The sequence below is a fragment of the Electrophorus electricus genome, chromosome 8 (genome assembly GCF_041902795.1).
Source record: "Electrophorus electricus isolate QZ-2024a chromosome 8, ASM4190279v1, whole genome shotgun sequence".
Lineage (NCBI taxonomy): Eukaryota > Metazoa > Chordata > Actinopteri > Gymnotiformes > Gymnotidae > Electrophorus > Electrophorus electricus.
The window spans coordinates 3,416,032-3,443,735 of NC_137504.1; the positions used below are offsets into that span (position 1 = coordinate 3,416,032).

A 27,704-nucleotide genomic window follows, 5' to 3' on the forward strand; every position below is an offset into this window, starting at 1 on the left:
AGTCTAATCTATTAACAGACCCTGGAACGAGAACCAACCACGATGAAGTGGCTTTCTGCCACCATCCTGCGCTCAGAGGGACTAAACTTCCTGAAGCGCTGAGATGTGCACAGTCTGTAACCAGTTTCAAAAACAGACTGAAAACATCTCTGTTCTCCTGCACCTCTCAGACCATTTAAGTTTAACTGCACAGCTTTTCTCCAGACCTGAATTTATGTGCTTTATAGCTTTTATTATTCATCTTTATGTTTACTGTTCTGTTTCTTAAAAAAGGGTTTTCAATCATTTATCTTTCTCCTATTTTAATTACTTATTTTATTATCTAACGATTTTATTTAAACCAACTATAATTTCAATACATTTTAATGTAACCTCTTGTTTCATTTTGTCAAAAACCTTCGTGAGGTAATAGACTCTGGGATGCAATAAGCTTTATTATTTTAATTTATTTTAATGTCCATGTATAGCACTTAAAATTGCCTGTCTCTATGAAAAGTGTGATGCAAATAAACTTGCCTTGCTTAAACAGATAAGCAAACCATACACAAGGGTTCTTTTAAAGGCTGTTCATTAGAAAGCACATTGGCTAATCCAATTCAAGGTACATTATATATTGAAGCCAATAAGGTAGAATATTAGTAGACCTAGTTTTAGTGAAATGATCATTAAATAATAATCTATGGCCCATGTTAATTTGCTCAATAAGCAATATTTTAGGCATAATATTTTATTAAAGGGTGTTACAATTTAGCCATATAGTATCATTCATATAGAAGGCAACAGACAGTACTAGTCAATGGAGGGGATGGTTGTCCTTAGCAAGCGTGTACATATTTTTTCAACTTGCCAATGACAATTTTCTGGCACTGACGTGTGCATTTTCTACTTTGAAAAAATGTGTTTGATTAGGCCACATTCTTTCTACACATTTTTTTATAAAGCAGGATTTTAGAACATTGTTACTTTTGTTGTTTTTTTTGTTTTTCTTTACCAGCAGATTGAAATGTTGAAATGAACATTACCATGATATGAACTTTTTGGGCTCATTACCATATGTTCTATTTATTCATAAGCCTTGTAAAATTCCTTTAGAACAATGTGAGAGCCAGGTGTGGACACACTTGCTTTAAAATATTTGCAGATTTTTACAGCCCTGTATTGTTGCTGCGGGGATGTTCTAACCTTCTCAATTTCAAGAAAGTAAATAAAAATCAGAACATGGTCATACATAGATTAATTTCTTCTCTGAGCCTGCGTTTCAGCTATTCAGCTCACCAGTGATGCAGAGCCCACACTCTCACTCAGAGCAAGGAACTTTGTGTACAACAGTTTTGGTTTTGAAATTCAGCACATCATTTTAAATAAGAGGTTAGCTGATTTTAGATTAGCGCTCACTCTAAGAGAAGCATGTCTCCAAGGTACCTGGCTTTCAGTCAGCACCAGCGTTACATTAAGGTCATAGCTGCGAAGCCAAAAATACTGATTATGCATTCGTCATGCTTTAGACATTACGTGAACTATGAGAAAGAATGTACATTTCAAATGAGTCTTTAAGAATCTTCTTGTAATACAAAAAATATTATTTCATATTCTCCTTTGTCTTATTGAATTCCAGTATTTATGCGTGACTGACATGTGGCCACTTGCTGAATTGGCCTCACAAGCATCTGAGAAACTACGTCCATTCATAAAACAAGCAAGTAACTGGAAGCCTACTTCTAAAACAAACAAACCAGGCCCTATGATGATGTATGTAGCTGACAACGTACAGCTTTACCCAAGAATGAAGGCTCCAATCTCTGCCACGACCACAGTGCTGGGTAGATTCCTTTTAAAATAAATTCAGTGCAGATGACAGAATACATTTCTTTAAACGTGATCTGAATGTAAACAAAGTGAACAACATTTTAAATACTTTGGATAATCCAAAAATATTTTTTTAAATACTCCTTTTGAGTAATCTAATGTATGTAATATGTTATCAATGAGGCCTACATTTAAGGACATGTATTCTGCAACCTTTAGTGAAAAACGTTTTAGAAGTAACCTTCCCAACACTGCACAGCAGGACTCTGCAATCATCTAGGCTCTTCATTCAGATACAGGTGAACGCCTCAGTAAACAGCTGGTAAGTACACACAACACACCCAAAAGGTTTGATTGCAACAATGTCAGATGACCAAAAAAAAAAAAAAGATGTAAAAGTAGCTAAGGAGTTTATTCACCACGTCTCCGTTTAAAGGTTACTGGCCTGTTTCCACTGGAATTATGTCAAAAAATGTTCTCTCCATCACACCTGAAAGAATTCCTCAATCCATGCAGGCTCCAATAATTTATTGGTGGAATATTTTTATTTTAGTAGCTAGCGAACAAGGCAAGTTAGCTGTTCAAAATCGACTTATCCTCAGCCAGACAAGAGGAGACAGCTCTCCCAGTCTGCCTCGTTTTCACACCACACTGACCAGTACCACTTTAAACCCAACGCTCTGCTTTACAATGACTTCAACTATCTAATCACCAACAGGAGCGCCTTCTTAATAACAATGTCACCAGCTAACTAACTGCAGTTATACAGCGACACGGTACCATTCACCCATTATGAATTTAATGGATATATCCAAATACGAGTTTAAAGGCTAGGTAACAATCTACTGCACTGAATAGTTCAGTTTGCTTAAGTAGTTACTAAGGATGTAGTGAGATGGTGTGCCAGTGACAGCAACATTAGCCGCTAGCTGGCTAGTCGAGCTAAATTGTTGCCTCAGTATCGGAGCTCTCAGATGGGCATAAATGTGGCGTTTTCGCTCAACACGACGCCATATCCACTACAGGGACGGATTGTTAAAGGCATTTTTGACTTCGCAAGCCTGCACAACAGTTCAAACACTGACAAGGGCAGCTAAAAGCAGCACAACCCAGCTAGCGGTTAGCTAGTGACCTAGCCAGGCTCTCAAACATATTCAGACAGCTGTTTGCTGAGCGTATTACACCGTCTGTCTTTGCAATCACCACGCAGCTAACATAACAACTAACACAGTATTCAACACAAGTGTAACACAAAAATAACACAAAGAGACGTTATTCACTCATTTACGGCTCGTCACTGGCAAGCTAACTTTAGCACAAGCGAGCATCCACGCGCGCAGGCTAGCTAGCTAGCTCGGCTAGCCCTCAAACGAATAACGTTAACTCACCCGATGAATTGTCAGTAATGACAGATTAAAAATAAAACTCTTCCGTGTTCCAGTTTATTCGGTTTTTTTCAACCGCTGAATGGGGTGGGGGAGGCAGGGACTTTGTCACTGAACGAAGGCGGCTGGTAGGTGAACGTCTTTAGCAGGCTAACGCTAGCTAGCTAGCTGGCTGGCTAGTCTCTGGTTAAGACGCCAGTATCCACGTCGCCACCAGCTTCACCTGGTTGTAAAAACGCACTGCTCCCCGCAGGTCGGCCTGAAAACTGCTCTTAAATGGTTCGGAGTTGCTGCCCTCTCTCTAACCATCTCCCTACAGTGCCGTCTCCTCCTCTTCCTCCAAACCAGAGCTCCCAGTATGTCCTCCCATTATCCCCCGCCACAAAACGTCTTTACTGGACTAAAGAAGAGCCATTCCTGCTAAATGTCAAGTTCAGATCAGTCTGAACCAGGTGTCTGCAGGATGCTGTCTAACAGTATCCTAATATAACACCAGACCCACAGACTCTAAGGTTGTGTTCTCATTGTTACACACAACACACAAATCCAACTAATTCTTTATTTATAGTTATTTGTACAAAGTATGTTACAGTACAGTACGTTAAAAACAAAACAATATTCTGTAAAAAGTAGCTTTTTTTTTGCTTTTTTTTTCCAGAGAATAAGGCACTGAGATTGCTGGTCATTCAGAGTTTGTTTCTATGTAGAAAACAGGAATGTTAAAATAACTTGTGGATATTAACTATTTCACATAAAGGGTAGCCCCTATCGCAGTATGGCAGATTTTAAACATGTAACAGTTTTCTGTTAAAATGACAGAGAATACGTATCCCTTTTACCAGTGTGTAGGTACAAGATTAACAGGATTAGAATAAACTGGGTCTAATGTTCTGTTTAAAAAAAACAAACAAAAAAAAGAGAACTGAATTCTAAGAACTGAATGCAAAATCATGTAACAGAGAAGGAAAATGGTACTACAAGCTGTGCAATGACAATGACAAATCAGTCCTTGAGATCATAACTTGGTGCATGTTAAGAAGTCAAGAAAACTAGAATAGAGCAGACTGAAGTGAGAGCGAGTGCAGCATAATTAGTGTAAACATAGGAACTCCACCTCCAAGACATCACACTCATACCCACAACGGTCCCACAGTGACAGCCGTGTGACTTAGTAGCGCATTATCCAGGCACCTTAGATAGCTTTAAAAATGTAAAAGGTTCCACAAAGGATGACAGCTGTAGGACCTTACAGTGAAGGCTCTGAAATTCTTGTTTTGGAGTGCTGAAAAAAAAAACATGGCATAAAGACAAAAACATTCATACATTTAAGTTAGTACATGTGATCTAACTGAACCACCCACAGCTTAAGAGTTAAACCATCCTTTGCACATGAGCGAAAGTGGAAAGTGCAAAGCCGTGGTACTAATGTGATAGAGTCTGAAGAGGTTCACATCTCTGGGGCGGGTTGGCTGAGGATCACCAAAGGTGCAAAATGTAGGAGGACTTGAGGCCTGGTTCTGTTGTCCCCGCAGTTCACTGGCAGAAGTTAAGTGGTTTCTTTGCTATTAATTCAGTGTGGGTTTTGTACTTGTTGAATTTTGGAACAGTATACTTGCATGCTGGGTTTGTTTTGGGTTTTTTGTTGTTGTTTGTTTTACTTTTTTTGTTTGTTTTTTTTTTGTTTGTTTTTTTTTTACCAATCCCTGGCCAGGAACTTTGAAAAAGCAAAAACTAATATTCAAATTTAAGGGGTTAAGATGTAAAAGTTTGTTGCTTACTCATTTTAAGTCTGCAAATAGAAATATTGCTCCGACAGGGATAATGGCAGTTTTATGTACACATGAGGTGATCTTAATACCAGAATATAAAATAAACATTTTATAAACAACAGCAGAAATAAGGAGCATTTCATTAAATAGCTCTGCTGTATAAAACAAAGTCCAGTGTTTCACATTTTACTAGCTGCAAAAAAACAACAAAAAAAAACGAGGCTTTTTTCTACATCCACAGGTTCACTTGTCTGAAATCTCATTACCACATCATATGAACCCTAAATATCCCCTAAATTGTACCCTAAATTGTAATAACCTTTGTTTTCAACGTGTTTTAAGCAGTTGTTCACAGATAATGAGGTCGTCAGAACTTCCAACACATTTTCGATGTTCTTTAAATCCAAATTATATCCCACGTAATCCACCTTGGGGTGGAAAAGGGGGATGATAAAATCCTGAGTTATACAATTCGTCACGCAGTGTTAGAACCTTAAAACGACTTGTGGTTAGTGTTCACAACTCGGACTCACTGGCCTTCCCTTCCTTGTATGTAAACTCTGATATATGCCCCTCCTGTACTTTATTTGTGCTGGTTATTCACATAGGCCTTGTCTGCATGCTCTTCCGGTCCACCCTTTACTCCGGGCAGTCCCCTATGGCCTTAAACCACGTACCCTGTGCCCTTCCCACAGGCTCTGGTCAATCTTTTTCACCATACAAAGAAAGAAAGAAAGGAGAGACGTAGGGGATGTGCTTAAGGGCCAATACAGGACAGAACCGGCGCAGATGGCCTTGTTTTCCCCACCCCCACAAGGTCCTGTTTAAACCAAATACACAAGCGATTTTCCTCCCCAGGCAAGGTTGTGTCTCAGAGGTTCTCAGTATTGGGTTCTTCCCTGATGCTGTCCCTAAACTCAGCACGCGGGCGTGGCTTCTGCCGAATACTGCGGCCCGACGCGATGAGGTCGGCGTAACCGCGGGAATGAGAGAACGCGTACGCAGAGCGCCGCGATCGGCCTCCGCGCTGGAACGCCGGCGGCTTCCTCTTCCTTTCTTCCTCCACCTCGTACTTCTTTTTGTTTCTCTGGACCTACAAGTGACGGAGGGAGAGGGAGAGCGTGAGGGAGAGGGGGAGAGAGAGGATAGTAGTAGAGATAAAATGACAGAGTGCAGTTTTCTTTACGTTTCATTTGATGCAAGATTGTTATAAAATTGTTACAAAATTGCAAACAGTGATTAATGATCAACGTGCACTGAGGTTCCATACAGTAATTTCTGCTACTGTAGAAGAAGGTTAAGAAAGTTATCAAGTTTTGAACTGAGGACAGTGCAAACACAGAAAGGGGGTAGCACCCCATTAATACTACACTCTGCAGAGCTCCACTAAATGAGACACACTTCTTAATCCACACGCAGTCACCAGGGAGGCCGTACCTTGTCCCCAACCGAGGGCCAGATGGTCTTACTGAGGAACTGGATGCAGATGACCGGGAGGAGGCTGATGCCCACTGTTAGAATGATGGTGAGCCACAGGTAGGGTTGCCTCAAAGCATTCGCCGCTACACCTGGGACATAACAGCAGGGGGCGCCATTTAAAGCCACTTCAATGTGACAAGTGTAATTAAACAATAAAAAAGCAGAAAATGTTGGTCAAACGTTTTCTATAAATATACAACTGCATTGATAAATCACCTATAATAAGAAGGGGGGAAAAAAAAATGAACAAACAGGATCATTTGGAGCCATCCGTTAGCCAGCAAATATATTATTGCTTTATATATATAAATATAAACCAGTAATACAAACCAGTAAATTTGAAGGCAGTTGGGAAAAGGACGTGTATTCCTGCACTCTGTATGTCAAACATGATGCCAAAGTAAATGGCTATACTGCCCAGCACAGCAAAACAGTTCACAAATGTCCAATAGGAGGTGTCCAAAGAGATCTGCACCAGAACAGAAGATGACAACATGTCAGTACTGTATTGGGCCCCCATGGAGGGAACAGAAACTTGCTATAAGCGCCATAAAAGAAGACACGCATTCATGAACTGCATATTGCCATTGATATGAACATTCACCTAAAATGTTGAGGTGAACAGTTTGGCCCGCTGCTATATACAGAGTTATCAGGATATTGTCGGACAATCAAGTACCTGAAGGTTGACTGTGATGATGAGGGAGGATGCGGTTACCACGGCGAAGGACTGGTAGTCTGATGGTGCCTCCCCGTCCTGGCCCATTGTCTGCAGGAAGGCTCCGTACGGGATGAAGAAGATGATGAGAGACGTGAAGATGCCATGGAACAGGCTGAAGAAGAAGTTCTTGTAATTGAATAACGCTCCCTGCTGGCCCGGAAGATAAAGCTTTGGAAACCGCAAGCTCAATTTGTCATTCACATCCTATGTTGAAAGAGAGTAGAGAGTAAGAGTGTGTGAGAGAGAGAAGTTGGAATGGAGATTTTCCACCACGGGTCAAATACATGACAGAGGTGTGGTAAAGCAGTGAATGTTTGAGTACACGATAGAGCTCAGGAACTCAAAAACGCTGGATCGTTTGAATACACGATAAGAGTTCCATTTACGGCATTTAGCTGACGCTTTTATCCAAAGCGACTCACAATTATAACTGAGTACAATTTGAGCAGTTGAGGCCCAGCGGCTCAGGAGCCCAGCAGTGGCGGAGCTTGAACCGGCAACCTTCTGATTACAAGTCAAGTACCTGAGCCACCACTGCACTGAGCTCAAACGGAAGAGCCAGACATTACCTGGTCCAGCAGGCCAACGAGCAGCACAGGCAAACTGCTGTACAGCACATTGTAGAGGGTAATGAACCAATCCTCATAGGCAATCTAGCAAAGCACACCACAGCATTCATGAGCCAACTGTAGTGATTAAACAGGGTATAAATGTTACAATTGTTTTCAATTTTATTTAATGACTTTTATAAAACCCTCATAATTCTATTTCAAATATGAAATCACAGTAGCTCACAAAACATTTAGTATTATTAATGATCATGGAAAACCCTGAAAGCAAAAGACCGCAGTGCTTGTTAAATTCTAAAAACATTACAAAACGCATCAGATATACTAAACAACAATTAACAGCACTAACAGACTTGTGCATGTGTTTGAGGATTAAAGTGGGAGGAGCGTCTGGATGCGGACCCTCCCCCACTCACCTGTGCGGAGTATCCACTGAAGAAGGAGTACCAGAAGTGGACGAGGGTGAAGGCGAAGTTCTTGTAGAAAAAGTAGCGCAGGAATTTGCACATGCGGATGTAGGACCAGCGGCCGTGCACCAGCAGGAGGCGCTGCAGGTAGCGGAACTGAGCGAAGGCATAGTCGCTGGACATCACCGCCTGCATGCCCTCCTGCCCGCTGATGCCCACCCCAATGTCTGCAGCTGTCGTGGGTCACACGGGACAGACACGTGGGTCACACACGGCCACCGTGACAAGCTCACTCAGACGGAGCTCGTCTGGCCGAACGACATCACAGGAAAGAGAAGCCCAGCTCTGTTCTTAGAAACACCTACCCTAAGCTAAACTGGCTTGAACAGTTAATGCTAGAGAGAGAGAGAGAGATGGGACCTGCGAACCGGGCTCGTCTACTCACTCTTGATCATGTTGACGTCGTTGGCGCCGTCTCCGATGGATAACGTGACGGCCTTCTTGTAACGTTTCACCAGGCTGACCACGTTGGCCTTCTGTTTGGGGGTGACGCGGCAGCAGACGACAGCGCTGCACTCGCAGGCCATGTCTACGAAGTCGCACTGGCGCATCTCCTTCTCCCAGTCATCGATGGGCTGGCTGTCCTGGGGGTTGGCGGGCGGCGGGCGCTTCCCCAGACGCCGCAGACGTAGGCGCCGGCGCTTCTTCTTCTTCTCATACAGGATCTCGTTCTGCAGATGTAAGAAGAGAAAGGGAGGAGGAAGGGTGCGACGCAAGACAGGAAGAGAGAGAGAGAGAGAAAAGTGATTGTTTGTACTTTAATGGACGATAACTCAATACTGTGAGTAATCTTAACTCATGATGGAGATTTTTGTTATTCTTGACACAGTTTGGAATTTTATTTCCTTTGACACCGACCAGCTCCCACGCAAAGGCAACAGACTTACATTTTTAAAATTTTTTTTTTTTTTTTTTTTTTACAATAGTTAAAATGGTGCAATAGTTTTCAAAAGTTCATAAGTTGCCCTTGGATGAAAGAACACCCTGGCAGGCTGGCCAGTCTTTCTCGTCCAGTTGCTTGTCTAGGCGACAGGCACATACCAGCCAGCCGCCCGTGATGATCAGAGCGTTCTTGCTGGGCTCGGGGAAAAAGGGCTCCTTCACCGTCTTGTTGCGGCCACGGCCTGGCTGATTCCGCCTGTTCGCCTGCCTGACCGACAGCTTCTCACTGAGCAAAGGTAGAGCAGACACAGGGTCAGAGACCAGGGGTGAATGGGGGTGTATGAACGCACAGGTGTGTGTGTGTGTGTGTGTGTGTGTGTGTGTGTGTGTGTGAGGTTTACTGTTAGAATAATAAATATGTGTACAGCAGCAGTAAGCACATGTCCACAGGCACATACTTTACGTCTTCTCCATAGTGGATGTTCATTTCGTCGGTCAGTAGCTCACAAGAGTAGCCAATATTCTCAGCAGTCTCTGTGAAGCCCAATAATCAAACAATTCAACAGTTCTGTTTACAAAGTCAACACGTTAACTTCTTGTGTTCTTCTACAGTCTCCACAGTTCAAAACACTACAAACTCAGTTCTCCAAATCAGAAGTTCAAAAGGTGAGCTGGGCACCTTTCTTGTCTCCAGTCAGGACCCAGATCTTGATGTCAGCTTTGGCCAGTTTGGCAATGGTTTCTGGGACACCATCCTGGAGCTTGTCTTCGATGGCTGTCGCCCCAATCAGCTACACAGTGAAGGAGACACAGATTGTGGGCATTACACAGGCTGTTTTCCCAGTGGGCCAGAAGAGGTCAGGCAAGTATGAAGTTCATGAAATGATAGTTAATAGTGTGTGGAGGGGTGAGTCTCAGGGACCAGCACAGCACAGGTCAGCATCCCGCATCAACACACCTGGGCGTGTAGACACCAGTCAAAGCAGTTGGGGTGGGAGTACGTACAACTGTAAGCTATAAAGTTCAGGATTTCTCTGAGATCAATTAATTAAGCACAGGAAGATGTACAGTTAAGGACGTTAATTATCTGGTAAGAATAAAAGTCTTCATCACTTCCTATGTATCCTTTATTTATAAATGCATTATATTTATTATGCATTATAAAGTCATATACCATTGAGTTATAAGGTGTTATACATGTAGCTATAATTCCACAAACTGCATTATAAATAATTTACAATGAATTATAAATACAGGATTCATAGAAAGTGTTTCTGTAGAATTATAATCCATCCATCCATCCATGTGACCAACATTGGCACAGGTCTCAGGAGTGCAGTTTTAAAGTTAATTTCCTACACACACACACACACACACACACACACACACACACACACACACACACACACACACATTATTAGCTAGTGCTCTTCACTCATACTGTATCCTGCTGAGAGCACCACACAGCTTTGGCAAGTTTTGGCAACAACCCGAACAGACAGGTGTGTGAACACACACACCATATGCAAAGTATACAAATAGAAAAGGGCCTGTATGGACGGTGAGAGATTACCATCAGGTTGGTCTCGATGAGCTCGTAGACGTGGTCCAGAGCCTCATCACGGTTGGTCATGACCACACTGGCCTCCTTGTGTTTACGAGACCACACGTCATACTCAGACTCACTAATGTCCTTATAACACAGACACAGAGTCCGCAGGGTCTCATTCGCAAAGATCTATCTCAGAGAGAGAGAGAGAGAGAGAGAGAGAGAATAAATAAGAAGAACTATCTGGAAAAGTAACAATTCAAAGACATTTTCACCAGCTTGAACTTTAAAAAGGAACTGTATGAAATTTAATTCTTCTTTTAAATCAATCAACAGCTTTATGTCTACTTATACAGCCTTTGCAAACTGCTGCACATGCTCCAATCTAAATTCTATATGAAACCCGTTCACACTTTTCCGATAAATCTTTAGGATGACTTTCCTAAACTATACATGACTGAAATGAGAACCGTCATTAAAACATCTCTGATTGGTCATGCTAACTGTCCATCATTACACTGGGTCATATTAGGAGTCCCCCTTACGTCCAGGGAATCTTGTGTGGTCTCTTTGTATTTGGAGCTGGGACTGAGGCGCTGGTAGATCACCGTGTCTGCCCCCTTGCAGTACAGACGTATCCGGCCATCGGGAAACCGTACTGCACACAGACGGGACACAGTTATATACACACCGATACCAGAACTCCGGAGTCCAGTGTGGAAGTTAGTGAGGGAGTGAGGGAGTGAGCTAGTGAGCGAGGGGTAAAGAGAAGAAACGAGGGAGCGAGGTAGCTAGTGGGCGAGGGGTAAAGAGAAGAAACGAGGGAGCGAGGTAGCTAGTGGGCGAGGGGTAAAGAGAAGAAACGAGGGAGCGAGGGAGCTAGTGGGCGAGGGGTAAAGAGAAGAAACGAGGGAGCGAGGTAGCTAGTGGGCGAGGGGTAAAGAGAAGACACGAGGGAGCGAGGTAGCTAGTGGGCGAGGGGTAAAGAGAAGAAACGAGGGAGCGAGGTAGCTAGTGGGCGAGGGGTAAAGAGAAGAAACGAGGGAGCGAGGTAGCGAGGGAATGAATGCAGACATGGAGAGAGGGGTTGCATGTTTTTATAAGAACGAGCGAGAAGAGCAGCGGGTGAAGGAGGAGGCCGCGCGCTCACAGATGATGGACATGCGTTTGCGGTCGCTGTTGAAGTCGAGCAGAGCAAGCATCTTGTACGTGTTCTCCATGCCCATCTCGCTGATGGTGATGGTGTCCTGGGTGCGGGACAGGAAGACGAACCCAAAGCACCGCGCTGCAGTGACCAGAGCACCCTCGTCTGGTGACGCAGCCTGGTACACCAGCTCGTCTGAAAGCGCAGGGAAGCAAAACCGCAACAATTATCCTTTTAACGTACATGAAGTTATTAGTCTGGCACTGCCAGGCTAGTGTCTACTACTGCAGGAAAAGGAAGTTCATTCTGTCAGTTTGTAATACTTCTCTCCACTTTTCAGTGCTCATGAGAAATTCATTAGCCCCGAAAACGATGTCAAAACACCCAGATGAAATGTCAGCGTCAATCTCTACCTTTCTCCATGTAAGCCACACCTGTGCCAGTGTCTGTGAGGTATTTCACTTAATCTTTCACTTGAACTGACAGGAGAGACACACAACCAACAAACTCTGTTGATTCAGAAACCGTAGCTGTTTACAGAGAGTCGGCCATCCTTGAAATACAAGGCTTCTCCCGTGGCCCGTCGGCAAATAAGCAACGATGTCTCTCTTACTCATTCCTGGCTGCTTTAAGCAAACCTCTGGAATTGCTTTTAATGAGATGCCACGGACTTCACAACACGTCTTCAGTCTCACGGTTATAACTTGCTGTGAAAGGCTCATTTTACCATTTTACCTGTTGGCTAAGGCTGAACTAAAGCTGGAACAACAATACTTTAAGTCACATCAGACCAGTACAAAACAATGCACATATGTGCGGATACGCCGAAGTGTGATTAGCCAATCGGAATGCAACTGGCAGAGTCTTGACGGTGTGGAGAGGTTGACGCACTACGGATATCAGACCTTCCGTCTGTGCGCGCGACAAGCATCTGTGTATTTATAAAGTCCTTTTTAAACTTTTATTTCAAGTTTAAATAACTGTATTTGAAGTACAAAATCATTCAGGGCAGCCCTGAAATGAAGTGTGATTTTGGGTGGTGAGTGACAGAGCCTGAAAGGAAGTCCCCGCAAAGTGTGTGAGCTCAGAGTGCTGCAATGCACGCACGCACGCACGCACGCACAACAGGCTGAAGCTCTCCGAGAGCCGCTCACCATCTTTCTGCTCCACCATGACGGTGTGGCACAGCGAAAGCAGTTTGAAGAACTCCAGGATCTCTGGGTCCTTCTTCGAGCGGATACAGGAAACAAGGTGACTGTCGAAGAACTGGAACTTCCTGTCCATGTACCTGTTCCAGCTGAAGTCCACAGGCTAAGTCCACAGAGAAATCAAAATGACCATTAGGGTTTTTATACCAAAATCGCTTTTTCATCCAAAGCACAACACAAAAAGGTACTTACACAAGTACACCACTGTTATAAATACATGAATTTGAGAATATATGAATTTGTAAACACATTTGAATACTAAAATACTTGAAGATTACGTAGTAGTATTACACTGCTCCGTACCTTCTCTCTGTCCAATGTTACACCATCTCGACTTGTGGGATTTCCTACAGATCAGAAAGAAGCAGCTCATATATTATCTCAAACACAAAAAACATGTACCCAAACCAAGTGTTAGCATTCGGTAAATTAGTCAGCAAGTGCACCATTCATCAAAAGGTCACAAATTATTCATTTTACATAAACTGTGCTAAACAAGGCGGTTGATCCTATACCCCCCCCCCCCCAACTGTGCTAAATCATTTCCTGCAAACACACATGACGAGTTGTGTAAAGTTTGCTCGTGTAGAAGGTGCATTGGCCTGTAAAAATGTGCCTCAACCTGTTGTGACGGCGCTTAAACTTTCTCCTCTGTCCGACACACACGTATCGTGCGTAATGTCTCATTGGAACAATGTTTGAGTGTTTCCCACAAAAGACAAAAGGTACTCACATACATGCACACACACACGTGCCTGCGCGCGCACGCACACACAAACACAGTGTCTCAGATAGCCATGTTCCCAAAGGCAAGGTGGCAAGTTGTCCAAAGTCCAAACAGAGGCACCTGAGCTTACAACAAGGGATAGTGTGTCTCATTAAGCTCAGACTTCAGCCGGGCAATGTTAAGGACCCTGCCCATATACGACAAACGCTCAGCAAGTCAAGACCGCAGGAGGCTGAGAGAACCACAGCCAGCCATGTGCACACACACACACACACACACACACACACACACACACACACACACACACACACACACACACACACACACACACACACACACACACACACACACACACACAGGCCTATTCAGTGCGTGCACACATGCGCGCCTCCTAGTTACTAGTAAAAGCTTGTTTCTCCTGGAGCTCCAGGTACAGTCTGCCCACACCAACAGGGCTTCAGCACAGGAGTGCCTCATTATGCGTGGGGCTGCCGGCTCTCGGCTCAGCGCTTACCGAACGTGCGCCCGCTGATAGTGCACTTCTTGAAGGCCATGATGTTCTGCGTGAGCGTGCCCGTCTTGTCAGAGAAGATGTACTCGATCTGCCCCAGCTGCTCATTGAGTGTGGTGGTGCGTGCCTTGGCTGGGGTGTCTTTGTCAGCATAGTACATCTGCAGGTCCCAGTTTATGAACTTACTCTGGCCAAGACGGATCACCTCCACGCTGTGAGCGAGAGCGAATGTCAGAGCCAAAATAGACCCGCAGAGGCAAGCAAACACACACAAATAATATTCTGATGGTAAAAATGACTCATTCAACGAGTATTTAATAAACTACAGTACAGCATCATCACAGTACACTTTATTCCCTGAGCACTTCAACAAATTTCCCCGAGGACACGTTCATGAGGAGGCTGGTCTGAGGCTGGCTACTCCAATATTAATGGAACAGAGTGATGTTGTTTGGAGGGCTATTGTTTGCAGTATATATCACATTTCGTCTTCCACAGGTAAAGCCATCAATCTAAATAAAAATGGAACAGGTCTTAAAAGTAGGCCATGCGATAATGTTTCTTTCAGACACGCTCACTAAACCGGACCTAAGGGAAGCGTGCCAACGTGGTGTGGAAACCCCCCCTGCCCCACCGACGTTACCCTGGTGACTGCGGTGAAAAGGCCGGCGCCTCAGTCTCACCTGACGTAGAGCGAGATGGGCACCATGGTGTTAAGGACGATGATGTATCCCCAGAAGCTCAGGAACCCCCTGTAGGAGGCCGTCTGGTTTTTGCCGTCGTACAGGTACCAAGCCTTGCTGCCCACCTCCTCGTACCAGAACGTGTGCCCGATGGCCAGGCCAGCGCAAATCAAGACCAGCAGCACAAAGATCTGCACGCAGCCAAGAAAGCAGAGGTGGCTTAGGTTCTCGCTCGCCACCGACGGCTGAAGTAAAATAGCACGGTGGACATGTCTAACACACCAAAACACTAAACGGTGGCCAAGCCCTATGCCAGCACACACTCCTGCTCCGCTGAAATCTACCATCCTACAGGTGTGAGCATGACTGGGGTCTAAGTAACACCTTTTCTGTAAGGATGTTTTTTAGCCTCTGACTTACAGTGTACACCATGTAGTTCATGAGGTAGTCTATCTTGGTGCGTTTGAACCTGGTCTTTCCACCATTTCTCATGATTTTAGTGTCCGCTCCTGGGGGGGGGGGGCAACGGGAGAGATGGAGAGAGCAGTGGAAAGGTAAATGGATAAGATTAGTGCTCAGACATTAATGTGGGTGTGCATCTGGTATACAGGAACGTCCACAAACTAATACTGGAGCGTTGTATGCATGTATAAGCGTGTGTGAGAGTGTGTGTATGTGTGAGTGTGTGTGTGCCCACCTGCAAAGATGACGAGACCTCGGCATTCCTCCGTGTTGCGGACCTTGCACCCTCGGAGGAGCATGTTGTCCAGGTCCAGGGGAAACGCGTCCCTGTCCCAGTGCATCGTGCCTGTGAACTTGTCCAGACGGTTGTTTGGCTCCTCACACATGATCATAGCTGAGAAAAACACATGATAAGCTTGTAAGGTCTGAAAAAATAAATAAATAAATGAAACTAAAATACAATTTCAAAAAAATTCTAATTTCACATGGACCAAGGGACATATTAATTAATCAGTTGACCCAGCTCAGTAGACATTTTTAAATGATGACTTAAAACTTTCTTCCAGCTTTTACTAGATAACTTCTACTATTTATTCTTTTATTTTTATCTACTCTTTTAAGTATACATTTCATCCATTCCCATTTTTTCCACTTGGTGAGAGGGATCTGTTCTCATCTAATACTGTCGATCTGAGCTTGTGCATTTTTAATCTTTAATATTTTTAATAAAGCCCCACTTCTGTTATTGCTTTACTTCATATTATCTGCATATTATATTTAAGGTATTTAATTTTGTACTGTAAAGCACTTTGGGATGGATCTTTACTGTATTTGATGTGCTATATAAAGTATATTATTTAAATTTTTATTATAAGCTCATCTGAAGATTCATAGTGAGGCAGCTGTTGTTAATATGTACCATCAAACGCCGCCAGATGATTCTCCTGCTGCAGTTTCTCATGTGTCACTTTCAGTCCCATCTTAAACTTCAGATTCGTCTCCCTGGAAATAATACACAAAAAAGTACAAAAAAAAAAACACAATCAAATTTATTACCTCACATGTCAATACAGTGAAACCTTTCAGCTTTATTCCTGTACTGATTCCAGTGGAAAATTCCAGTCAGGCCACTTGTGTTGGGACAGGGTCTTCACGATGCAGGCAGCCGCAGAAAGGTCATTACTGTTCCTGGGTCAATTTTGCTTCTGAGTATGACTGTTCACATAGAAACGGTTAGCAGTGAAACTGATCGCAGATTATCTCTGTGGTACAGGCTTTGTGTATTCAGGTCTCGACTCGGGTCTCTGTCTGTTGCTAATGAAATACTGAACAAAGAAACATTAAAAGTTTCAAACAAAACGGAAGACCAATATTGACCGACGAGGACGCCGGTCATACGAAACAGCACAACATGTGGCAATGAAATATGAAAGACATGGAAAATGGAGCCCTTTCAGATGGTATGGAAAAGATGTACACGGATGTATACACGTGTGTGTTGTATGTGTTTGGTTTTGTGGAGTTCCTAAAACACCCTCAAATCAAACAATTGTCCATTAAGCTCTACGCAGCACGGTTCTTTATTATGACCATGTCGGAGCAGTCAGCTGAGTGCTTGTTCCATCATGTTCTGTCTGCGGTTATAAAAGCAAGACAATACCTAAAAGCAGTAAGTAATTCCTGTCTGCTGCACTGTCTTAACATAGGTACTAGGGCAGTGAGGTCATTTTTATGCTCAAGCAGGTTTAACAGAAGCTAAACAGATAGAGCTGAGACAAAGGAACAAAGGTTTGAGTTTTTTTTGTAGTACCAACTGATAATATACCACCAAAACATCACTGCTTACTAATAGTTTTAATTAATCTTTGCAAATGAGATTCCGTAAGACTTTTCTTTAATAAGCATTTTAGCTGGAAAGTTAAAGTGCATCACATTGTCCATGTTAAGAAACAAACAAAAAAAAACAAACAAAAAATTTTTTTTCCAAGTGAGTGACCGACAAATTTAATTTGATAAAATGGAATTCATTTCTTACCCATCAAGTTCTGCTGTCTCTACATAACACAGGCTGTTTGGGTCAGAGCTGGACAGTAACAGAATGTCAGCCTGTGTGAGGAAAATGGGAAATCAAAAATGAAATGAAATAGACATTAAACCATCCATGAATGACAATGAAAAAAGGTAGAAACAAAGTAATAGTGAAGAAGTAGACAAAACATGAAGGGTGAACATCAGTCCCTACATGAGTTTGCGGCAGGTCCTAACAAATCTCTCGCTCCTTCACTAGTGACCTTATTTAAGATGCACAAAAGGACGTTTGAAAATGCTATATCTGAATTTGATGTTAAAAGAAATAGTCAGTAACAGACAAAGGGTACCAAAAATTCTCAGTGAACTTAGGTGACCTTACAGGAATAAAATCATTTTTCTTCAGTCGGACCACATCACCAACTTGAATGTCCATCCACTTTGCCTCCTGAAACCTAAAGCAGAAAAGTGAGGTTTTAAATGCAGATTAACAGTTCGAATGGTTAAAGAATTAAAATGCATAAGTAAAAAACAGAAGTAAACAGAGTACAGAGTTCTGAAAGTTATTAACTGTGTTTTCTCCTGCGTATTGGGACGGAGGTAGGATGGTAGGATGGTCTGCCTACCTGCCGTTGAGTATAACTTCACACTTCCTGTTGTTGATTTCCTTGTCCATTCTGTGCCGAGCCTGAGAAAGCAAGGGACAGGTCAAAATGGCCGGTGCCATCACAGCATTGTAAAGTTTCACAGGTCTAACCCTTAAGCGTACACACACACACACACACACACACAAAGCAAACACGTGCACTTAACACACCAGGTCATCCACCAGGTCTTTGATAGCAGTGATGCCAAGCACCAGTACCAGAGGCACGAGTGTGGTGTACCAGGGCAGAGTGGAGATTTGTGGGATGACCTACTCAAAGGCAAAAGACAACCACAACACAACCAAAATTGCCCTTCAGTGTTTTGTTCACAGAAGACTTTTGACATGTACATAAATACCTAAAACGTGTTTGGCCAGAACAAAAGACAAAAGTGTCTTATCATGAAGGTTGAAAATCAGTCACCAACATGTAAAGTCTCGGGTGAGTTTAACGGGGTTTGAGTGCACATATTTAAAAGCCCCACGAAGATCTCCAGCATACCTGCAATATGAGCAATGTCAGAAAGTAGAGGTTGGCTGCCCTTTTAAACTGCTCAAACAGGTTCAGAGGGAGAAAGGTAAGGGCGTTGTACTTGTAGGTCTTGATGGCGTTTCCCTAAAATCAGACAAAAAGAACAACATGTCATGAAGATTTGATTGCAGTGGACAAATTTAAAACGAGGTCGTTTTCTAATTAAGGACTTAAAAACTTCAGGTCAGTTTCAGAAATCAGAAATCAGCCTAGCTTAAACCTAGAGTCAGACACCATCTTTTAGACTCACGGAACAGAAGCATCGAGACTGGTACTTATTGTAGAGTGTTTATTGCACTTATTGTTGCCTGAGATAGAGCTTATATTTGTTTTGCACTTCTGGGTGTCAGCATTGATTCCTGTATTTCAACAGCATTCTAGTTCAATGGTATCTTCAACTCTAACCTACTCTGCTGGCTAGGATGTGTTCTATGAGTAGATGACAAAGCACTTTTGTAAGTCGCTCTAGATAAGAGCATCTGCCAAATGCCATAAATGTAAATGTCTGCTTCTACAGCAGACCATCAAGGAAGCGTTTCAGTCCACCAGGAAAACATTTCCTGAAACAAAGTTGATGGTCACTCCCTGTGAAAGTCTTCGTGTTTCTTGTGTTTACACATTCACTCTCAAAATCAAAAAGTGGGCCACAGTCCTGAGCAGGAATGAGCTGATTCAACATCAAATAATAAGACAGTCAGTTCTTAAAACTTAAAGCGAATAAGACCCATAAGCGAATTCAAACCAACTGAACTGTTCATCTGAAATTCTGTTTGACCCGCTGGTCAGAGAAGCCAACTTTAAGAGTTTAAAGTTTAATGTTAGAACAAAGACACACATTCATAAAAAGGTCTACAGTCTCCAGTGTGGAGGTCACCTTGTTCCACCCACCCACCCACGCACACGCGCGCACACACACACACACACACACACACACACACACACACACACACACACACACGAGAGAGACGTAGAATGTTTATGCAACATTAAATTATCAGCTGCTGTGGTCATGAGCTAGTACAGTCAACAGGATCATGCTTTAACAGGCTACAGTGCACAACAGCAAGATAGCAAATGAACAGACAGAGCTATGCCCCACCCATCCCACCCCCACAAGGGGAGTGGCTGACACGCTACGTGGATTCCAATTACACAACACAAAAACTGTACCTTCATAGATGGTATCAAGCAGATAAAACTGGCTCTGAATAAGTAAATAAATAAATAAAAGGAAGTGCTGACATTCCCTAAAATCTTCACTGTTGGAAAGCCCGGCTGGTTATGACATCCCACATTCAAATGTCTGGGGTCAATGGAAAAACAACAAACAACAGCTCCAACAAACTGGGATGGTAATGGAGATGCTAACTGATGAACCTGATCAGTGATCATGGTTTCCCCAGCAATCACAGATCAGAGCTCGGGTCTCCTGATTAAGGGAACACACGTGTTCAGAGCCTCACTTCCAAGAAAGGGAGAAGGGGTCAAAGATTTCACCTACAGCAATAATTCAGGGCCCACCGAGGAGCCGAGAACGGGACATAATGGATAAGATGGATCATGTTACCAAAACGGAAGGCAGCGGAAGAGTGAAGTCCCATGTCCTCAATAAGAAACGGGTTGATAGTGGGTGTTGAATGGGTTTTTCTAGTCTAACATTTAATTATTAGAATCACTTTGGAAGTCTATAGCTGTATAGAGACTCGGAGACCACAGTTCATTTGTTAGTCATCATACATCCATGGTCGGTTTCTGGATTGTCGTGGGGTAGATGATACTAGTCCACCAACACTCAGGTGTCTGACGCAATCACACCAACCCGACACGTACTAGCATGCCACTACCGAGACCAGTGTTAATTCAGTGCTGAGAAGGCTCGTCCAGCCACATTACATGTGGTCAGCAGTGCTCCTGTGGTCAGAAACTGACCAGTGATGTCTGGACATCTGGACACAGTCTGGAACCATACGCCTATAAAACAAACCTGCGAGATGGCTGTGGCTAGTAAATCTGTCACTCTGTGCAGGTACAACATAGGTGTTTCTAATTCAGTGGGTGGTGACTGTAAACAGAGGCGAAATGTATTGTGCAAATATGCTCAGGGCTTTAGTTGTTTAGGATGTGAGCTGGAGTGGAGCAGAAGCTGATGTTTGGAATTTGCGCTTCAACAGCACGGTATCACTTGCAAAAGAGCAGAAGGGAGGTGTGTGTGTGTGTGTGTGTGTGTGTGTGTGTGTGTGTGTGTGTGTGTGGCCAGAGTGGCTGGAGCCTTGAATTATGTATGGGGGTTGGTGTCGACACAACTCTCATTAATTGACGGCAGGCCAAATTCAACGCAGGCTTTTCTGTGCCAGCGGCACAAGCCTCAGAGTGCAACTCTCATTCACAGCGCACAGAGAAGCTACTGGGCATGGTGCGCAGCAAAGTGCAGACACTGCAGCCCCTGCTTCAGGATGGCAGGAGTGTGTCAGGGGCAAGATGGACTGCCAGAGCCGCCAGACATGTGTAAGCCACAGAGCCTGAAGCAGCTGGCAGTTGCCGTAGCTGTTCCACTACACCTCCTCCCGGATCTCCGGAGGTTCGCAGCGAGTTCTCTGGTCTTGTTGACATTCAGGTCACTGCTATCGTCATGGCCGTCTTGAAAGATTTTCCACATCACCTCGGCATGCGTGCATCAGCATCACTGAGCTGTTCAATGATATTACGATCATCTACAAACTCTAAAATATATGCCAGTGCCAGAAGTAAAAAAAAAAGAAACATTTAATTCAGCACTTGGAGTAGTTTACGATGGTTTAGGGTGGTTTTTGTCAAACGAGTAGATTTAGTACACAATGTAAAAATCATACCCTTAGCTTTATGACTGTAGTCTATAGTTTTGGGAGACAATGTCTGTTACTCTTAAACCTAGCCTGTGACATGTTTAGTGTCAGAGATGGAGTATTCCTTTATAGATGTTGCTGCTGCTATAATGGCCTTTTAGCGGGAACACACATCACACGAAGCTATGGACGCCGTGTCCCTCTGTCTTCAACTGGATGAGAATATGGACTAAAATCGTGCACTCCAGTCACGAGTGCTGCTGACCGTCTCTGTGCTACTGTAGGGGACCTGCTTGGCTTCGCTCACTTCTCTCCAGTACAGGACCGAGCTCTCCTCGGGATGCAGGGTTTATACAGCACTCAGGAGCGCTCAGTTGCTGGTTTTACACGCAAGAGAAAGCCAAATCACGTCTTTATCACTCACAGAGTACTTGCACTTCTTAAAACACAGGAAGAACTTCTTCTGGAATTCAGGACGCTTGCAGAAATCTCGGTCGTTCGCTTTGACCTTCCATCCTGCTTCTGAAAATGAAATTAAAGAGAAAAAAACAAAACAACAAATGCTAATGATTGAGACAAAAAAATATATATATTAATTTTAAATGACAGATGAACCTTAAATACAGCCTTGACCATAACTAGCCACTGATCCCAGTCCAGAAAAATGGCTCTAAATAGCAGACCACCTGTAACATCATCGACAAATGAGCCAGTCTAGATTCTCGTGTCATGTAACTCAATAGATTAAATTTCTTAGTGGACTACTGCACTTAATCAAAGTCTTAGAGGTCGCATTCAAAGAAGGGAAGCAATAAGGACACTGCTTGACCCAACGAAACAAGGATTCATTCTAACGAAAAGGTGGGTCCCGTGCATAAGAGTGGCATGCTGTACGGCTGGCTGGTGTTAAATTTCATATAAGATTTCAGTAATCTCAGCAATTCAGTAAACGGGCAGAACAAACAGAGACTCACCGGGTTCTACAGATGGGATGGCTGGTGGCACCTCTTCATCCTCCTGTCCCAATTCATCATCAGTCTCGTCATCGCTGTATGGCATGACCTCGTCATCGGGCTCCAGGGAATCCTGGGAGTCCGCACGTGGCCGACTCATCCTGAGAGACCGGACACTGGCACGGGAGATGGGCAGGAGGAACAGACGGACAACAAAGGACAAATGGAAGAAAGAAAAAAAAAAAAAAAGAAAACCGTTAAAATGTGACAGATTTTTGATGACGAAAACCTGAACTTGATAAGAGAATAAACGGCATATGTCCACATAAATTATTGTATGGTTCTGCTCAGAAGATCACACAGAGTGGCAGGATTTTAAAAGAACCATACAAGACTAAGCGAAGATCAGAAGTGTGTGATTTGGTTATGCCATTTACACAATAAACTAAGCTGCAGTACACTTTCTAGGGTGCATTATGGGTGTGAGTACTTATTCTTTTATACTCGTACAGTATGATTTTCCATCGCAGGTAAACCCAACACCTCACCATTAGTTTGAAGATTTGCCACAGCATTGATGCTATTAGGCATGACATTACGGAGCTTCACCATGTGCCAGTCCATTTACAAAATAAACTCTCAAAGTTAAGAATTAAAATTATAATACTCATTAACGACGATAAAACAATTAGGAAGTCACTAACAAACATTAAGCAATTAGGAGATCATTATAATGAAGGTGCTATAATTAGAGCTTGTCGTGCTAAAGCGTGTCCTGCGGGTGTAGTTTCGTGTGTGCCAAGCAGGCTTGTGCTGTTGCTGCCAACTTCCCCCCTCTGCTCAGCAAATCTACCATGCAGTCCATATAATCTAAGCCTTCTTTCACAGAAACGTTTTGAACAAGAATCCGTGACCCAAATTTACTCACACCAAATGTTTTTCATTTACTCAAAAAGACTCCAAGGAAGATGTTTTGTCAAGGTAATCCAGATTTACATCAGTGTGCAAAACCGCACCAGAACACACAACACGTACAGGATGTGTAAACAAAAGACACAGTCCATTTTCCTACAAGGTCTTTTTGTACATACATTGTGCAGTGGATCACCAGCATGTTAAGTGTACATTTACACAGCTTCACCTTTTTATCTCATGCAACACTGAGATTTGATCTAATGGTCAATTTCTATTAAATGGTTAATTTCTAATCAGAAGGCAACAGGCGCGTAACACTATGTCAACACGGAATAAGTTCTCTAAAGCATGATTCAGCTTTTAGTGCTGCCAGACTCCCAAACGCACACGCAGCTTTTTTCACCCTTACAGTAAGTGGAAAAACTGCCTTAACACAGTGACCTTTGTTTATCGGGAACCACCATTTCAGTACCTGTGTTAAGGATAGACTGAGCAGTACAACACACACACACACACACACACACACACACACACACAGAAATGGGCCAACAAGTTGATAGGGTTTGGTTTTAAAATATCCATTTCCTAGACCAATCAAGTATTAAAGAATTATTATAATTTTATTATTAAGTATTATTTTTGGTGAGAACAAATTTCTATACCTATTACTATAAAGCATAAAGTAAAAAGATGCAGTAAATTATGTGCAGGACACGCAAACAATGGGGCGATACAACTGTCCCTGGGCATTGCAGGTAAGCCTGCTGCAGGAGAGGGAGTGATCTGGAGGGGTTGTAATGCTTCAAGAGATCATAAAATATGCTGGCGTTACACCAATAGGAGCCTAAACCATCATAAAATATGCTGGCGTTACACCAATAGGAGCCTAAACCATCATAAAATATGCTGGCGTTACACCAATAGGAGCCTAAACCATCATAAAATATGCTGGCATTACACCAATAGGAGCTTTCAAAATTATCATTAGTCATCAGCAAGACTTTGTAGTCAATGTGGAACTTAATAGGAAAGCCAATGTAACCTGAACAGGACCAGATTAAACATTCTGATTCAGATGTTTATAAGTGCTGAAATGAAGCCACCGATGAGGAGTAACGAAACACCAGCCTGCTTTATTCATGCAGTCCGAGCATATTTTACAGCAAGCCCATCATTAGTAACACATGGCTTGTTAACTTGATGAGCTCGAGACGCGTTGTATGGCCTGTCACTCTAGAAGAGGTTCATTTTTGCCAACGTCATCCAGTCTCAGTGAAAACAGACTCTGCTTGTTTGCACAGCATGGAAAATGTCAGCTCTCTCCTGTGAAACGTGAATTCCACAGTGTCGGATTACACGACGGGGTGGGGGTGGGGGGGGGTTGCCACACACTCTCAACAGGCCTTTATTTCCAGCACTACTCAAATGTGCACGTTTGATAATGAGGAGATATTTAACAATACACTGCACAAAGAATTCAATTATCATGATAATGAATGAATCAGGTTATCTGTTCATCCAACCCTAAACAACTTGGCCCTTTGAAAGTCCTGATAGTGGCCTTTTCTACTCATCAATCTAATCTATGCTCGGTTTTCATTTTAACAATACCATTGATAACCAGCAGCAGAAATAAAAACACCGCTATCATAGACGTTAACCATGTGCTGGACAGACAGGGCAGAGCAAACACACACCCGACTCACCGGGCCTAGACCTAGAACTCCACGGCACAAAATAACACCACCAAACATCTTGACTCCGTTTATATCCGAAGCAAACTTGGACTTTAGGAATATTTTAGGAATCTCCTTCCCCCAATAGAGTTTTGTGGAATGCAACCTTGGTCGCTACACCCTGTCCACACCTTAGCTGACTTCTCAGGTATGCAGTTTTTGACCTCCGTTTGTATTTGCGGTTTGTGGTTTTGCGGGGAACACACAGGCTACTTTTTTTCACTCATCCTTTATCTTGGCATCTTTTTTTTTCTTTCTTTTTTTTAATCGTGTAAACAGGTTCCAAATACTTCTGAATAACGGATTCTGACAAAGGCCACCAAAACAAAGAACAAAATATTTGTGCTATTTCACATTAGTATAAATGTCAGTTATTCAAAAAAAAAAAAAAATAAAAAAAAAAAAATATCACACCTACCCCTGAGGGTGAATTTATAAAACTAAATAAATTAGCAAAAGAAACCAAGTAGAACTTTGTTAAAGGTGCTTTATATTCATTTCACCAAAAGGATGATGAAACATCTGTTTAGTGACGTAGCCCGTGTTTCAGGGGAAATCGTTCACCTCTCTCTCTCTCTCTCTCTCGGCATCTCCCACTCTCAGTCCAATTTTGCTGAGCCTTTTCATTCATCTTCATTTGCAGAGCCCTGGTGTTCATCAATATTCATTTGTTGATTTGCATATTTTATTTTCCTAAATACGTCTGCCCAGTCTCCACCACATTTGTATGACTCCGAGCATGCAAATCCGTTTTTAGAATGGTAATATATGATTCCTGTGCAATAATTAAAGTAGCTACGCGTGCCTAATGTGTCATCAATTATGAATGAAAATCAGGCGAAAGTTTTCCATCAGAAACCCTTCCTCTCAGAATGGTCATGGCTTCTTCCATTTGCTTAGATGTTATGTAGAGGTGACTTTCTTCACGATTTTAAAGTACTTTGTTAACTCGTTCACCAGCGAGGGAAGAGCAATACAAGCCAAAAACTGGTCCATAGGTTTTTGTTTAATCTTAGTTTTATAGATAATGTCTTCACTCTTGCACACAAAACGGCCTAAAAGCAATATACTAATTCCAGTCATCTTCAAAGTGAAAAGAGAGAAAACTCGATGTACACATCACAAACATTAAATGAATTTTGAGTTACTGAAAGTTACACAACCATTAAAACCAACAGAGCGCAAAGACGAAGCGTTTATTACACAATTTTACGCAAATACATGCGCAGAAATCCCTTATTCACTAAAACGGAGACTGGCCGACCCGGGTCTACGAGGACGCAAAAGCACGCATTACACGCTCGGCTTGAACTTCTGCTACTCCGCCGAACGCTGCAGAAAATGCAGTTGAGCGGCCTGGAAGCATGAAGGATGACAGCTCAAAGACATGGGGCGAGTTTCTGTGGCATGCGCGCTATCTCCGCGAGCCTTGGTGATACAGATATATACAAAGATAAGACATTTTCATCATAGCTTTGCCTCTCTGGAAAAAAAAAAAGTGCACATAACTTGTGAGCAACAACAACAATCATCATCGCCGTTATTGGTGGTGGTTTCATTTCTAGAACAAGTGTATTGGGGGTTTTTTTCCGATCAAATTAACGGCGTGTGCCTTTCTTTGGTGCAGAAATCCAGGTAAAATACAAAGAAGCACCTTTACCAGATATCGCTTGGTGGAAGCTTTTGGGAAGCGACCCCCGGTTTATCGATTACCGTTAGCCAATCCTACAAACCTAGGGCATTAGTGTTAACTAAGGAGTGAACACATTCTTGTGTTGTGTTGTGTTCATTATTGATGAGGAACATATTCGTTCCTAATCTGCGTGTGTGGAGTACTACCAGAGAACTACAGAAAGCGATGTGCGTAGTTTTAATCAGAAGTTGGCCTGTAGCTCGAGTGTGTCTGCTGGCTGCTCTTCTCTTGAGTACAACGCAGTCTTGTATTACTCGAGTTACACTTGCTTGCACTGTATATTTATGGCAACCATTACCCACTTAGTAGGGAATGCAAATCATTTACAAAGGAGATCTCTGGTGTGATCTACACAGTCTGCGATTTGGAACAGTTCTTCAAAAATAATTCTGGTCAGCTCTCTCCTAACAAAATTTTAAGAGGCAAAAGATTTCACACATTTTCAAACCTTATAGTCTAAATCTAGAAGAAAAGATGCAGAGTATCTGTGGGAAATGTATAATTTTGATAATACAGTCCCCTTTAATATGAAGAATCCACTTTTGCAGGACATATTTGTTGAAGTCTCTGTCGTCAGGGTAACTGTCGTTGGTGTCTGGAGACAACTACATCCAATGGTTCTCACTGTCTTGGCCATGAGCCGTTATCCCCATCAGGGTAGTGCGGTCAGTTGTGACGTGGACTTTGACAAGGATTTTACCCACACTGGCAGTTCTGGCAGTTCCCTGTGGCCAACAGTTGTAGACAGGGCCTCAAACGTTACTAAAATTCACCAGCGGAAGATCCTGCGCTAACCTCTCCCCCTAAACACATCTGCCTGCAGTCATTAGGGGTAATAACTACATTCATGTGGACAAGCTTCATATATAGAGATGCGTGCCAACATACTGTGATGGAACTAGGATTTGTTGCTTGGTCTTTAGGATCCAGTGAAATTGTAGAAACATATTCTGATAGTGATTATTGTCAGCCAAAGATCAGGCACACTCGATTAAAAATATTTTAATAAGAAGAATT

At 42.9% G+C, this 27,704-nt stretch overlaps 2 protein-coding genes across 4 annotated transcripts in view; both read right to left on the reverse strand.

The window, feature by feature from the left end:
• dym (dymeclin) overlaps positions 1-3,575 on the reverse strand; it is a 56,777-nt gene extending 53,202 nt beyond the window's left edge. For 2 of the 3 annotated variants that reach the window (XM_035527043.2, XM_035527042.2), the window contains exon 1: positions 3,195-3,571. The gene's annotated coding sequence lies outside the window, so the exon portion shown is untranslated. Of the gene's footprint in view, positions 1-3,194 lie in introns of all 3 variants that reach the window. The other variant, XM_081718803.1, reaches the window with a different exon arrangement.
• Positions 3,576-3,736: 161 nt separating this feature from the next.
• atp8b1 (ATPase phospholipid transporting 8B1) overlaps positions 3,737-27,704 on the reverse strand; it is a 32,025-nt gene continuing 8,057 nt past the window's right edge. The window contains exons 2-28 of the mRNA XM_081719289.1: positions 22,365-22,519; positions 21,815-21,912; positions 18,539-18,652; positions 18,208-18,306; positions 18,017-18,078; positions 17,773-17,845; positions 17,398-17,468; positions 16,282-16,364; positions 15,598-15,756; positions 15,321-15,409; positions 14,901-15,091; positions 14,221-14,429; positions 13,283-13,326; positions 12,926-13,082; positions 11,778-11,966; positions 11,173-11,285; positions 10,652-10,816; positions 9,758-9,869; positions 9,537-9,612; positions 9,238-9,364; positions 8,582-8,867; positions 8,146-8,369; positions 7,730-7,813; positions 7,119-7,364; positions 6,770-6,908; positions 6,398-6,528; positions 3,737-6,053 (exon numbers count right to left, since the gene is read on the reverse strand). Coding sequence (XP_081575415.1) covers positions 5,832-6,053; positions 6,398-6,528; positions 6,770-6,908; positions 7,119-7,364; positions 7,730-7,813; positions 8,146-8,369; positions 8,582-8,867; positions 9,238-9,364; positions 9,537-9,612; positions 9,758-9,869; positions 10,652-10,816; positions 11,173-11,285; positions 11,778-11,966; positions 12,926-13,082; positions 13,283-13,326; positions 14,221-14,429; positions 14,901-15,091; positions 15,321-15,409; positions 15,598-15,756; positions 16,282-16,364; positions 17,398-17,468; positions 17,773-17,845; positions 18,017-18,078; positions 18,208-18,306; positions 18,539-18,652; positions 21,815-21,912; positions 22,365-22,503 — 3,702 coding nt within the window. The 5' untranslated portion in view covers positions 22,504-22,519 and the 3' untranslated portion in view covers positions 3,737-5,831. The remainder of the gene's footprint in view (positions 6,054-6,397; positions 6,529-6,769; positions 6,909-7,118; positions 7,365-7,729; positions 7,814-8,145; positions 8,370-8,581; positions 8,868-9,237; positions 9,365-9,536; positions 9,613-9,757; positions 9,870-10,651; positions 10,817-11,172; positions 11,286-11,777; positions 11,967-12,925; positions 13,083-13,282; positions 13,327-14,220; positions 14,430-14,900; positions 15,092-15,320; positions 15,410-15,597; positions 15,757-16,281; positions 16,365-17,397; positions 17,469-17,772; positions 17,846-18,016; positions 18,079-18,207; positions 18,307-18,538; positions 18,653-21,814; positions 21,913-22,364; positions 22,520-27,704) is intronic.